The 14,720-nt window shown below is 38.6% G+C and overlaps 1 protein-coding gene across 10 annotated transcripts in view; it reads right to left on the bottom strand.

Moving 5' to 3' along the window:
• Positions 1 to 14,720, bottom strand: part of MPDZ (multiple PDZ domain crumbs cell polarity complex component) — a 96,311-nt gene that overhangs the window by 43,129 nt on the left and 38,462 nt on the right. For 9 of the 10 annotated variants that reach the window (XM_085307052.1, XM_085306975.1, XM_085306982.1 and 6 more), the window contains exons 17-21: positions 12,421 to 12,630; positions 10,208 to 10,324; positions 7,553 to 7,714; positions 3,843 to 4,130; positions 2,801 to 2,924 (exon numbers count right to left, since the gene is read on the bottom strand). In XM_085307052.1, coding sequence (XP_085163178.1) covers positions 2,801 to 2,924; positions 3,843 to 4,130; positions 7,553 to 7,714; positions 10,208 to 10,324; positions 12,421 to 12,630 — 901 coding nt within the window. The remainder of the gene's footprint in view (positions 1 to 2,800; positions 2,925 to 3,842; positions 4,131 to 7,552; positions 7,715 to 10,207; positions 10,325 to 12,420; positions 12,631 to 14,720) is intronic. The other variant, XM_085307045.1, reaches the window with a different exon arrangement.

Raw genomic sequence — 14,720 nt, 5'->3', positions numbered from 1 at the left:
TGTTCAATAATCTTCTTAGACACAGAAATATACCTGTCTATTTTGGTATGTAGAAGTGATCATTTAACATTTTGGAAAGAACATAACCCCATCTTCCTGATGGCAATTAGTATTAAAGAGATGTAAGATTATGGAATTATTGAAGAATGGAGATTTGTATTTAGGATTTTCCAGGTAATTATGTCAGCTGTGCTTAGGCTAATTGCATTTCATATAATTTAAACAGGGGTATATCAGACTTCTGATACAGAAACACAATGCCCCTGATTTATCTCTTGCCATTAGAGGAAGTATACAATAGAGATATACTACCTGTATTCGTCCTCCAAGGTCAGTGGTGTTACAACACTGAACACATCACAGATGAAAATTACAGGTGCTACACTAAGACAGATGAYCTACTATTTACATTCATTTAATCCTTCCAACAAAGGTCTCTCTATGGATGTGCTCGCACAGATTACTCAGTCACATCTGAATGTAGGCATAGTTCTGCACCAGATTACAGGTAGCACCCACAGAAAAGCCAGTTTCTCTGGAAACAAATAAAATACGGTTTAAAACTCTGAGCCTATGTTTATTGCTTGATGAATTCAATAACACAGTTTCACTAAAGCTAGCATAGCAGTACTCGAATAAAATATGACTCTACTTTTCGATGATCACGTCCTCATTACAACATAACTGCAACTCTGATATCACACATTAGACAGTTACAGGTGAAAAATGTAAATGCTACTGCTGAGTCACCCACACATCACAGAAATCCTATCACAGATGCCCTCTTTCATGTGGATGCTCACTSCTCTCACTTTTCTCCAGTTACAGCTAGATTTGAAGAGCTATTGCAAGCCATGAATACTGTCATTTAGAAGGAAAAAAAAAATGCCAGTTCTCAACTGAAATAATTAATGCAGCTGCAGCTTTCAACTTCATTCACATCTCTTGATTTAGCTCCTTTTGTAAAAATGAAAGTTAAAAGCAGTGCAGCCATGTGTGTAAAYTGATCAGCACTGAGCCCAGGCACCAAACCAGACTAGAGTACAGACTGGAAGATCTACAGTCAAGAGASAGCATAATTCACGTTCATAACATGGATACACAATATGCAGCTATTCCTGCTTTTCATGCTTCTAAGGTCTGACAGCTCTCACCCCACCCCAGGCTTGTATTTTTATGCTTTATTGTTATATGTGYCATGAAACGTGCTTTGTATGCTCACCGCATTTACAATACTCATAGCCAYATAGCTAAGTAGAGCTGTGTGTTTCCTAAGAGGTTATTACTAACAAAATTGTTTTAACAAAATCCAAATGTGTGGGACTGCACTGTGTCTTGCTTTCTCTGCAGCCTGGCAGTGAGGTCTGTAAAGCCRCTAGTTACCTAAGCTGTCCAAGCATCTGAGTTAAAGACATTGCCATTAAAGGGATCAGYGATCCAATTTTCGTAAATATCGGGACGCTCAAGGATACAAATAAAATTCAGCAGCAAGTAAGTTCACTTGCTKTAAGTTCACTAACAGAAGCAAGTAAGCGAAGAAGTTTAGACTTTTGGAGTAACCCCAGAAAGCAGGATCCTTTGCTATTTACCTGCATTTGAAAGTCTAGTCTGCAATCCTTTGACCAAAGACTTTTTCATGCTACAGTACAGAACTCTTTGGCTATATCATGTTTTTCCACTGTATTACATAAATGTATAGCCAATAAAAGATAATGTATTAAAATATGCTATTAGCATTTAGGAGTGACTACACAACTCTTCTATATGGAAAAAAAAAAGAAAATCTCATTGAAACTGGATGCTTCATTTCCCTGTTGAAGGTGGTTACAGTTACAGTTGGATCCACTATCATCATAGCTAAATAGACCAAGAGCTGCAAAGAATCATAGAATCATGGAATCAGTAAGGTTGGAAGGCACCTCTGGAGATCATCTAGTCCAACCTCCCTGCTCAGCAGGGTCACCTACAGCATGGTACACAGGGTTGCAGCCAGGCAGCTTTTAAGTATCTCCAGAGAAGGAGACTCCACMACCTCTCTGGGCAACCTGTGCCAGKGCTCYGTCACTCTCACRGGGAAGAAATTCCCCCTCAYGGYCAGGYRGAACTGCCTGTGCTTCGATTTCTGTCCACTGCCTCTTRTCCTGTCACACGGGACAACTGAAAAGAGTTTGKCCCCGTCCCCTTGACACCCTCCCTTCAGGTACTTGTACACATTGATCAGRTCCCCCCTCAGKCTTCTCTTCCCCAGGCTGAACAGGCCCAGCTCTCGCAGCCGTTCCTCAYAGGGCAGGTGCTCCAGCCCTCTGATCATCYTYGTAGYCCTATGCTGGACTATCCCCAGTAGCACCATGTCTCTCTTGGACTGGGGAGCCCAGAACTAGACACAGTACTTGAGATGAGGCCTCCCCAGGGCTGAGTAGAGGGGCAGGATCACSTSCCTCGACCTGCTGGCAACACTCTTACCAATGCACCCCAGGAGACCATTGGCCTTCYTGGCTACAAGGGCACATTGCTGGTTCATGGTCAGCTTGCCATCCACCAGCACTCCCAGGTCTTTCTCTGCAAAGCTGCTCTCCAGAAGGTCAGCCCMCAGCTTGYGCTGGTGCCYRGGGTTATTTTTCCCTAGGTGCAGGACTCTGCACTTGCCCTTGTTGAACCAATCAAATATTAATATTTTTTAATGCTTTTCSCACTAAAATGAAAATGCGCAGACATTTATTTCCAAACATGAAACACAGGAGAGAAATAGAAAATCATGTTTCTGAAGAGGTTACAGAAATGTTGACATTAGTTACCTTACCTAGACTTGAATTGCCTTTTGCAATAGTAATAGTCCTCTCATACATGTTTTTGACTGAATTTGGGACTGCAGAACTTCCCTCCACAGATACTGGGCAGCTCTTTTCCATTAAAAGCACTTGATCCTGACATAAAGAAAAATAACATCAGTTCAGAAGACCAAGACAGAAAGTCTGACATCAGCTCATCCTACCTTATACCAAAACTAGGAGCATAATTAATATGGATTCCTTACATAGTTAAAAGAAGACAATCCATCAGAGATCAGACTGACATATGTGAGGTTCCTGTTTTCTTCCATATAATACAGGAAGTCTTTTGCAAAGTATGATGTTAATTTAGGGACATCACTTACATTCCTAAAATAAGTGGTATGAATTTAGGGCTCTCTGACACACTCTCCACAGATGTCTGAAAATATGCCAAGACTTAAAAAAAAAAAAAAGAAAAGAAAAAAGAAAGAAAGAAAAAGAAAGAAAGAAACAACAGCCCTTGTAAGACTTCCTTAATAAATCACAGCATGGAAGGAATATGAACACWTATTATAGTGACTGTCATTAGGAAAAACTGTGTTTGCACACACTGTAGCATCACAGACTAGTTTGTGAGCTGAACTGGGTGCCCTTGCATGAGCACCAGAACGTAAGGCACTCCCACAAATTCCTCCCTTGGCTTCCCAGTCCTACTTTCTAGCTATGTGCCTTCCTCCCGCCTATGCCCGCACCTTGGCAGGGGCTAACAGGAGAGAAGAAAAGCCTTGCTCTAGCAAGGCCAACTGCCCAGCTGTGGCTCACCAGTGTCTACTGCCGTGAGAAATGAGCAAATTTTTATATCCCTCCATACCCCGAGWCTCTGGAACCACAAATCATCTCCTGTTTTGGCTCTAAATTCATTCGCTTTGATGTGATTTACCACATCTGACTGACATTTATAATCAAATAACCATGAATGGCTGTTAGCCARTGTCAATTTCTGTAGGAATTTTTTTATGATTTAATATAGCCTTTCTATGGTTATTTTTTATTAAAAAAAAAAATCTTTACTTTTCCAGTGAGATCCAGCTGCATCGTAGTAGCAAGGTTTGTATTTCGTGCATCTTCTGCTGCTGGCTGAGGTCCAGTCTGAGTTGCTGTGTTTTCATTTTCATTTTGGTTGATATCCGAAACATCCAAAGGCAGAAGCTCTTTGTTAGTAAAACCAGAGGCAGTTTCCAAGCTCTTGCCTGCTAGGGACGTTTTCTCTCTAACTCTCTGATTCAGATCCATGCTGTACAGACTCTTGCCGGATAGTTGGAAATCAGCTGCAGTTTTTGAACTTTCCTCTCCAACAGCCTGTCAAACAGTGGAGATGGTAAACAACTAACATTCTTCTCTAAAAAGTGTATGTCACTCTAAAATCTTCAACAGAAACTAACTTTACAGATTGTGAATATATTTATTGTCATGGCACTATCTCCAATAGATCGCTACAGACTTCTTACTATAAAATTGACTTAATTCCTCAGACAATTTTTTCCAATTTATAGTACCAGAAATCAATGAGAGCAACAAGTAACATTATCGCCAAACGTCACAGGCCAAATTCTAATTTGGTGCTCACCAATGTAACTCTATTTATTTCAGCACTGTCAACTCGTATATTCTTAGACTAGACAYAGCTACAGCAAGTTATTAAAATTAAAGTTTACAATCACCTTTCCAGGGAGAAAAACTCTGTAAGATCAAGATCTTTATTCTCCAAATACATAGCAAACATAACAAGGTAAGGGAAACTTCAAGCAGTTTATGCAATAAACTTAYAATCTGACAATAAAGTTAATTTAATGAAATATATTTTGCTATCCCTCTTATGCAAAGAAGGAATACAGAAAAACCTTCAGTCAAACTTGGGCAAAATGTGATTACAGAGGTTTTGAAGTATAACAGCATTGATGTGCACGTTGACAGAAAGCACATCTGTAACAACATCGTTGGCAATTAGTACTTATTGCAAGCTTCACTCATAATGACTGCAGTACTAAGGTTAAGCCCTCCACATAAAATTTATTTGTATTTTCAAGATTCTAAGTGACCTAACTTCATACACATAAGCACCTTCTGACTAAACAGACAAATAAATAAGTATTCCCTATCTGAGCTTTCAAAGTGATGTTGAAAATACGTAGGCCATTAGTTACTAAGAAGATGCATCAAGGACACAAATGTTCTGTATCAATACTAGTGATTTTTCTGTCTAACATAGTAAATGTGGACACAAGAATCTCTACCTATGTCTGTCTCTTATCTATTGGCCCTATTAATACTTCTACTCCTTTTCGCAAAAGTTGGAAAAGGCATTTCTCCAGTTCATTTTATGGAAGATATTAAATCAAAATTCACAAAAGCAATTTTGCAATATTGTGCACCAAAGGCATTAGAACTGACTTTCCTCATCTCTTCACAAAGTGCTTCAGTGCTTGCTGACACATTTCTAAAAGTAAGCAGATAATGCAACTAAATATATCAGAGGATTCACTTTTCAGAAAGTAAAAATACCACTTCCTGGAATATAAATATGAGCAGGTAATCCCTCATGAGGGAAATTCCCTAATTTCAGTGATATTTTAAATAAAGGTCCAGCAAAACTAAATGAGACTCAAAAACAATTGCTTCTTGCTTTCTGTTGTGTGCAAATTAACATTGCAGCTTTCTTGATACAAAGAAGCATCCAAGTACAAACTCGGGATATAGATGCAAGCTAGCCAGCTCCTGCTCAGATATCAACGTAAATGCCATGCTTGCAAGAGTCCCAATAAATTCACTACAACTCAGAAAAAGAAGAAAGAAAGTGGACAATGCAGGCAACTACTTCTGGAGGAAYTTGTCCGCAAACAATCATCAAAAATGGTTCACTTGTGAACAATTGCTTTAAGTAACTTCTGAGAAGATAATTGAGCAAAGCCTAAATACCACTAATCTGCATGATGTAATCAAGAAATCATTTCCTACCTTCTAGAGTCCTGATGTTCTGTTCTCTAATCTATTTAAATGATTTTATAAGGTTTCAGTAACAGCTGCCATGTCTACTTTTAAGCCTTTTTATATATCTATTTCCGTATCTGTGAAAACACACTCATTACCAAAGTCTAGATTATATTCAACATTTATTCCATATGCTACTAGATATAAAGCAGCAGTACACACCCTTTCCTATTTTTGTTTCACTTAAAGAAAGGTCGATGCGTTAATCTTTGAAGGTAAACTTAACATCAGGAATTTGTATCAGCAGGAAGGTGTGGCCTCATTAGACYATTAATATTACTTTGCTTTAAAACATTTTTACACCATCTATTTTAAAAGTAGCAAAGGCATTTGGAGCCTGTATTTCAGCCACCCTTATTACCAGAAATAGCTGAAACACCTCTGCATTCCTCTTAACATCTAAAGCACTTTTTTGTTTACTGCATCTCTCATTTGCTTGAAAAGTCCTCCTTTAAGAACTGATTTCCTCATGCTTACTTCACGAAGCCACCCTTAACTCTGCAGAGAGTAAAAATGCTGTTTGATGAGAAGTTAACAGTCGGTTCACACTGGTTCAAATGACTGCACAACRAAGAACAGTGAAATGTCAGGACCATGATCTTAAACAAAAAGTGAACAAGTCTTCAAGCCAGTGCCATAAATAACTCAAGACTTCTGGTAGCTTCAGCACCGTACAGAACATAAATCCAGTCTGTATCTCATAAAATGCTTCTCAGCATGCAATATGCATAATCCCTTTAAGTAACAATTACAGAGTTWAACAATGCAAGCTGTCCCATTGGCATAGCAAAGACGGCCTCTACTGTGGATTAGGAGAGTCCATTAGAAGATGAACTCGGCTCTTGGACAAGCGCCCTGAAGGGCTGAACATAGTCCRGAAAGGGTAAAGGCAGTTACTGAGACTCAGGTGTGGAAGGAGAAGAGGCAGCTACTCTGTGCAAGGCCAGATTTGGAGAAAGTTCCATTTTGCTACTGTTACAGACAACGCGTATTAGAAGAAATGGCCTTAAAGACTCTGGATTAGAGAAATAAATCTGCAGATTACCAAGAAGAAGGAGGAAGAAAAACCATGGAAAGAAACAAAACACCATTACTGATATAAAAAACAATTCAACGCAGGTATGTGGCTGGCAAGAATAAAAATACTTTTAAAGAACTTATCTTCTTTTACTATTTTATATACCACTGAATTAGCAACCAGAGGCTTGATATGCTACAGATGCACTTTCAGTTACAGTATCGTTGTGAACAATTTATTCAAAAGCCCTGTAATTTATCATATATTATAACCATACAGGATAAAAGCAAAACTTAGTATGAAAGTTACTCTTGCTTTTTATGGCTAAAATACTGCAGAGTAATGCAGTTAACATTGTGCAACCACTCTTTAAACAGCTSTGAATTAGTAGCAATTAACCTCTTTGTAGCAGGCTGACCACCACAGTTTTAGYTAGCACTGCAAAAAATCTCACAGCAGTTCACCCGACTATACAAAACGCAGTCCCAACTCTGAACCTTCTGGCTGCCTCCCTCCTCAACGCAGACGTCCGAAAGACACCAGCGCTACCCCGAAACGAAACTGCACCTTATCTGGCAGCAAACGTAGGTGCAGATGGAGCTGTGACAACATGATGCTTTTACATCTAGCAGTACTGCTGCCACACAGGGACGTCGAGCCTTTTCCACAGTCACAGCCAAGGTTTGTCATCCATAAAACCCATCCTCCTGGTTACCTTGGGAGTTGACGACGGGAGAGGGAGGCTGTAGCTGAGCTCATCGCTGCAGGCGCTGCCGCGCAGAGCTACCGTGGACGCCCGGAAGGTGCTGTCATCRTCCGGGGAGCACTGCGAGTCGAAGGTGGACTCGTCCGCCAGATCTGCCTCGCTGGAGTCCACCTAACAACAACAGCAAGTTAATCAGCTGGGATCTCTCTTACCTCCACACCACATAAGCCCTGAACACATGCACCTCAGCCGCTACACACTGACTGGCACTTGGCTGCTCTTYTTTTTTCCTCCCTAGGCTTTGCAATGGAATTTTATATACGCTGCACAGCACGCAAAATTTCTGCCTCCAGTTGCAATTCATGTTACTCCAACTTTAGAGGTTGCAAGGAACATGTGAAATTAAGTGGGAGTCTGAACTGAAATGTATCTTAGAGTTGATACCAGCTAATGCCAAATATTTGAAATATTGGATGTAAGGAAAATTCCGCTGTACTCCCTGTGGTCAATATTCGGGTTTATTTAGCGATTTTTTTCTTTTTGCTTTTATTTTATAAGAATTAATGCTGGAACAATAAAAAGCTTCACTTAAACAACACATTTCAGGAATGTTTCCTGTTCCTCAACTTCACAGGTTTGGTTGCTTTTAAAGGCACACAAAATATAACCAGCTGGAAAATGTAATACTTTTGAAAACATTTGTAGGAAATATTTAAGACATATATGGTTTTATACTTTCATTTCCAAAATGCTCAATAATAATAAGATTAATATGGACCATTCTCCTGTCTTACAAAAGAAAAATAAATTTTTAGATGTGGTATTTTCTAATCTTTTTTTGCTCTCTTTCCTAAAACAAAATAGATTATTTTTCAAGATTTCCATTTTTTCAAGTACTAGGGCAAAATTCAGTCCTAAAACAACTTCACAGTGCTTCACATACCATACTTTGATTCTATTTTCATCTCCTCTGGTAGAGTTCAAGAACACAGTGTATGCTAATATAAAGCATCACAGCGATCTTAGGATCATGACCATACTAGAAACTCTTGGGAAGCAGCTAAGGACACCCAGCCAATAATCTGCAGAAAGGAGACCTAAGTGTCAGGCTTTTTAGGGTTTATGGTTAATCAYACTGTGAATTGATCATGGAAGATTCACAACAGCAAAAATCTCCAGTGACACCAGAAGATATATTATTTTCTGGAGAGTAAAAATGATCCTTTTTTGTTTGTTTGTCTCAACTCCAAAGAAAGAACATCTAATTCAGACTATTCCCTTGAGGTAACTCACTCCCAGTCCATCTTCTGCAAAATATACATATTAACGCTAAGGGAACTGGAACTAAAAAGGGATTGTACAAAAAGAGGAAAGATCTTTACAATATGATTGTGGATTTATCAATGAAAAATAATTCGTTGTGAACCTTCAATACCTTACAAGCCCGACCTCAGCTGTGTAATTTGTTCATTCAATTCCCATTAAGTTAGAAAGCCCATTTGACAACTTCAACCCTATTGTTATCTGCCATGCATTTTCACTATTTTTCAGCATTATTTTAAAAATGTTTTTGTAAGTTACACACAGAAGTCAATTTTTTATGTCCTTAAGTTTTATCTGATCTCTTCCACATATTTTTAAAGTATATTTCTGCTAACCTAGTTTCTTCATATTTCTTCTCAATGAATGGAAGAAGGCAAATCCTGTTATTCTGAAGTAACTACTAGTCTAACTATTGTGCCAATATACCAAACTAAGGAAGAGAAGACAGGAAGTCTTCCTTAAAAGCATGTTTTAAAAACACCTTGTCATTTGCAAATATTTTAGAAGACAACAAACATACTGGAATCAGTAATTCAGAGATTTTTCTGTGAGGAAGGATCCAATTATATTTTTTTTTCTTGCTTGATTTGTTTTTTTAACACATTAAATTCTGTTGTTTACTAGAATCTGCTTCCCTATTCATGTCCCAACCAAATGGAGACATAACAACCTCAAATATCAGGCTCAGATCAGTATGAACAATCAGAAAAACACAAAAACTTTTTTTTTTTTTTTTTTTTTTTATACAGGAGTCCTAAATCCTTTGTCTTTAGTTAACGTGAATTATTATTGGTAACTCTGGGCTATATAAGGCAGTTAAGTTGTATTCTCTGCACAAGTAAACACTCTTTAGCCTTGCAAATCTCATAATCACTGATTGATGCTAAGTCTAAAGAATACTATTAAGACGAAGTGTTGAAAACTTTTGAAGACAGACAGCATTCCTCATAAGGCTGGTTTACATGCAAAAACAGAGTTCCAAAAACTTTTCAGGGTGTCTGAGAAAGCAGAAAGAGGTATGTTACTAAATACAGGTTAAGAGATTTATTTATAAAATAAGTGCATGAACATTTCTCAACACAAGGTGAGATTTTCAAAGGGATGGTCAATGGATGCAAGCAGCAGTGGGTGGTCATGCTCTTTTGAAAATCTCAGCAGAATCTTTCCTTCCTTTTCAGCAATTAAAATATTACAGGTCAGATCCACAGCTCATGCAAACAGACAAGATCTCCAGATGCCAGTTTCCACCATGTGGAGAACCACATGAACAGTGACAAAGCAACCTTTTTCATTACAAAATGCAAGGACTTAACAAAATCTTTGGTAAGTTGGGCCACTAACCAGAGCCAGCTCAGCACGGAAGAGGGCTGCATCAGCTGGGCCCTCCTCCTCAAGTGACTGGGCAGTGCGGAAAAAGCAATCTTCCTTAGCAGAGACATAGCCCTCTTCTGGTGACAGCTGCAGAGAGAACGAAGCTCTGAGTTGGATGAGTGGCCAGGAGAGAGGATGTGCAGAGCGCATTACGTGAGGGAGTTCAGAGAGGCAAGTGAATACCAAATGCAGCAAAGAGTTCATCTCAGTCACAGTTACAGTGTTGGGCAAGTAAGCAAACTTTGTTTCCATGTCTTTTTTAATTCATCTGAACTGATTCAGCTCCATAATATTATTTTATACGCACAAGTAATGAAAAATACGTACGCATTCCACAATACTCACAGCTTAGTCTACATTCATTTTAGATTTCTATTCTTATCATTAAACGTTTTCTAAAAATGCCCTCAGAGCTTCCTCCAGGAATTGAGCCCAATAGCAGAGGCCTCACTAGCCACACAGTAATCATGTCAATAGGTAAGAACTGCATCCACTGCATGTGTTAAGACTATAACTGCTGGGTGGAGCAGCCACAAAAGGATAAAAGATACTTATCATTGAAAATCAGTAGCTTTTCTCCACAAAATCTGATTTTAGATACAATTGCCCATTATTTCAAAAAAAAATTGTTCAAAATGTTTAATTAATTAGCATGTGAATATGTGTAACATTAAAGTCCAAATACTGAAACTTTACATAATGCTGGGAACAGCAATGGAACAACCACACAAGCCCTCTTTTGAACAGACACTTTCTTAAGTATGAAAATGTTGATTTTCAAGACATGTTGGTGTGCACCATACAGTCTCCACTACAAAAAAATAATTTCATAAAGCAAGCTTAAAAAATGCCCTCTTATGTTGAAAAGGAAAGAAAAGTTCCCAGTAACTTAAAAGTCACCCATTTCTCCCCACTTCCCACACAGAAAACCACTAAGAACCAAGATTTGAAATCTGCGTCCTCAGGGACTGCAAGATAAACATTTCATAAGAGGCAAACCCAAAACACAACTTTCGGATTTCCAAAAACAGAGAGCCAAATCTTCTCTACTCATACAGACCAGTGCCATTCCACTGACTGAAATGTAATATGCTAGGACCTCGAGTCCAGACTCYGACTTTACTCTGAAAAATTAGGGTTAATAGTTAAGAGGGTTGCACTGGGGTTTTATAATCTGTTTCTCCGAAATGTCAGTGAGGAAGCAAACGCAGCTCAAAAAGTCATGGGCTCTTTCTCTAATTGTATCCCATGTAATCTTAAAACAGCTGTCTTCTATCCTGGGCAATCCTCTAAATTCTCCTTTATTTGTAAATTATAGCACTTAACATATTCCAAAGTACATAAAGACTTCGGCATTGTGCAAATGAGGACTCTTAGCTGTCCCAAACGCAGATAGTGAACTGTTAGAAGATAACTGCAGCAATGAGTAACCTCACAGCATCCTTGCAGGCTCATTATCTAGGTAATCCTGCTACTGCACCTTCTACATCTTGAGCCCCTTGTAATTCCCGAGCCATCACGCAAAGCAAATCTCAAAGTTACTGAGCTCCCTCTGAAAACTGCTTAGCTATTTTTGCCCCTGAATGGCTGCAGGAGGACAGTTCTACAATTTAATTATTCTAAATGTTAAATATCATATTCCAAAATCAAGCCCAATACTATTTATGGACAAATCAAAATAACCATTAAGCCCACAATATCTGAGCTGAAGGCTACTTAGCATTTTTCTAATATAAAATGTACAGTCTGAATACAGACTTCCTATGTGTTACACCTGCAGCAGACCAGACTTTGCAAAGCAAACTTTGCAAATTCCAGAGAACAACATAAAACTGACATCATGTCACCATTTTACACACCTTGAGATTTTGTGAAGGTTACAAAATTATGTCTGGTAGCCTGCAGCCCTGAAAGACTGTGTTGGTTGCAAGATGCTTTGCTGTTTCCACAGCTACAACCCCCGACCTAAAAGACAAGCATGCTAGGTCCTGGAATCATGACAATATTCATACACCACACAGGCCTCCGCTGTATGCAAAGAGGAATCTGGTTAAGATAGTTTTTTGGATGCTCTGAGTCATCCAACTATATTCTAAAGCATGCAAAGAGTACATGGAAGTCAGAACTACTATGTATCAACCAAAAAGTCATCAAAAGTACCCATCTAATTCCCAAATCCTTACAGGCAGTGGTTTGGCAACTCCTATTTTCACTGTTCCTGCCGGGGCTCCTTTCAGCGCCTGTACCGCTTCTTCCAGGCTGCCGTTTTCCAGGTTGGTATCGTTGACAAACATGAGCCGATCTCCAGGAAGAAGTCTGCCATCTTGCTCAGCCACACCACCAGGAACTAAGGAGCGAATTACAATTACGGTGTTTGCTGGGTCCACGGGATCCTGATCAGATGAAAGAAAAGCATTCCATTTCATTTATTCTTTTACGTCTTGAGAGGGTAATTTCTACGCATTAACTTTTAAGAACTGAAACCAGTTCCTGCTCCAGATGAACCCTCAGCAGGTGCTTACCCGCCTGTCCATGCATTTACACTTTCCCCTATTTTCAGTCCTGAAATGTGAGAATTATTATCAGGTGATGCTCCATGTCCATACAAAAATTTTGCTAAACCAAAGAGTGCACTTTTTACTGTAATAAATAACTACACACCAAAAATTCAAATATTTCTGCTGTAATGAAAAGTTCATAGGCTTAGCCCTCCCTTGTCCTCAGCTGTCGGAGCAAAGGGCTTATTTTCAAGATCTGTCTTGTACTTCATGGTAACAGATCTCACTCAGCTGAGAAAGCACTTTACAATTGAAAAGTGCTTGTATGTGCAAGAGAGATAGGAGCATACCAGTAGAGCACTCTTCAATCAACAAGATCAAACAAAGCAAAGTTTGATTTTAAAAAGAAAACTGTTTTATAGTCCACACTCTCCCGTATATTGATTTTAAGAAACGTGTTACCATCAAATGCTAACAACAGGAACACACCATTCTGTTCTAGCAGTTATCAGAGGTGAATACCTTTGAATAATCATTACAGAATATATTCAAAAGGAACACAGATACATGTTAATGCTACCAATACATTTAATTTACTTGTGGACTTGTGGGCACATGCATAAAAAAAAAAGAAGAAGAAAAAGAAAATGTAACACTGTATCAGCTTTACTGAAACCAAAAAGAAAAGCAAAGAAAGTATTTACAAATTGGCATGCAATTGTAACAAGTTTCCATGCCAAGATGTACAACTGGTAAGAGGAATACCATAAAATCATCATCTGAAAATTCAGGAATAAGATACTGTTCTAAGCTAATCTGAGAGAAAGGGGGAGAGGGAAGGATGGAGAGTAAGAAGCTCCTTGACAGCTCATGGTAATTAATGCAATAAGGACACTGGCACAGAGCAATAAGACAATTTACAAGTTGAATCAGAACTAGAACTGCTGAAGATATTACTTGGGACTGAACGCTGTTTCCTCATTATTTCCCCAACAGGTATTTACACAGACACATGAAATGACACTGTATGACAAATTCTTTGGAAAAAAAATCAGCTCTGTAGTGTACATGACAGTTTTTGTTAGGCCAAAAAGGAACATGAACAGGCCTGCAACTGTATAAAACATGAGAAATATGTTAGTATGAACATAGCCCACAACTTTTAATTTATTTTCAATGAAGAATGACTAAAGTTCAACAAAAATAGCAAAGCACAAAGATAGAACGTATATGTACTATAAATCTAGTTTATTGTTCACAATCCCAGAATGAAAGAATAAATTTCAGTGACAAACTGAAAAGTTTTAACCACATCTTAGAGGAAAGACTACTGAATAAATAATCACAAACACAAAATTCTAAATAGAGATAAGTAAGTTTCAGAAAGATTCCTAGAACTATACGATATAATCAATCTAACTTAATAATATAAGGCACTTCCCATAACTCTTCATTATCACCACCCATAAATGAAATGCTGCAGCTGACCATATGGCAATCCCAGTTTGTTTCAAAAATTAATAAGAGATAAGATAGAAGGCTGAGGTTGAAAAATATGCCTTACTTTCTGCTGACATGGACTGGAAATACTCAGGCTCAACTAAGATATCTCAATGCAGAACACCAAATATAACACATTAAACTGTAATCACTGCTGTAYAGAACAGATGTTTGACCACGCCTCTAATCTTCACATTTTGTGCTTAGTACTGGAACTCCCTGCTCTGCATACACCTTTATCAGTTTGCAAACACAAAATATCACTAGGGCACAGAGTAACTCTAAGCAGTGCCCTGTGGGCATCATTGCCATCTGCAGGTGAAGTCCGGATGTGAACGCGACATGCTTTTACAGAGAAGATCCAAAGCAGAACTGGGTAACTAACATTTCTGCAGCATCACTAAATGCTGGAGCAGAAGCCTATACTGACCATAGGAAGAAATTATTTGGCTTTACAAAAAGTACTCATGGAGACAACAGGAAAC

Source organism: Rhea americana, unplaced genomic scaffold, assembly GCF_003343005.1.
Source record: "Rhea americana isolate MKP2758 unplaced genomic scaffold, rheAme1 scaffold_103, whole genome shotgun sequence".
NCBI lineage: Eukaryota > Metazoa > Chordata > Aves > Rheiformes > Rheidae > Rhea > Rhea americana.
The sequence above is the reverse complement of the archived record's forward strand: the minus strand, read 5'-3'. Positions and strand labels throughout refer to the sequence as shown.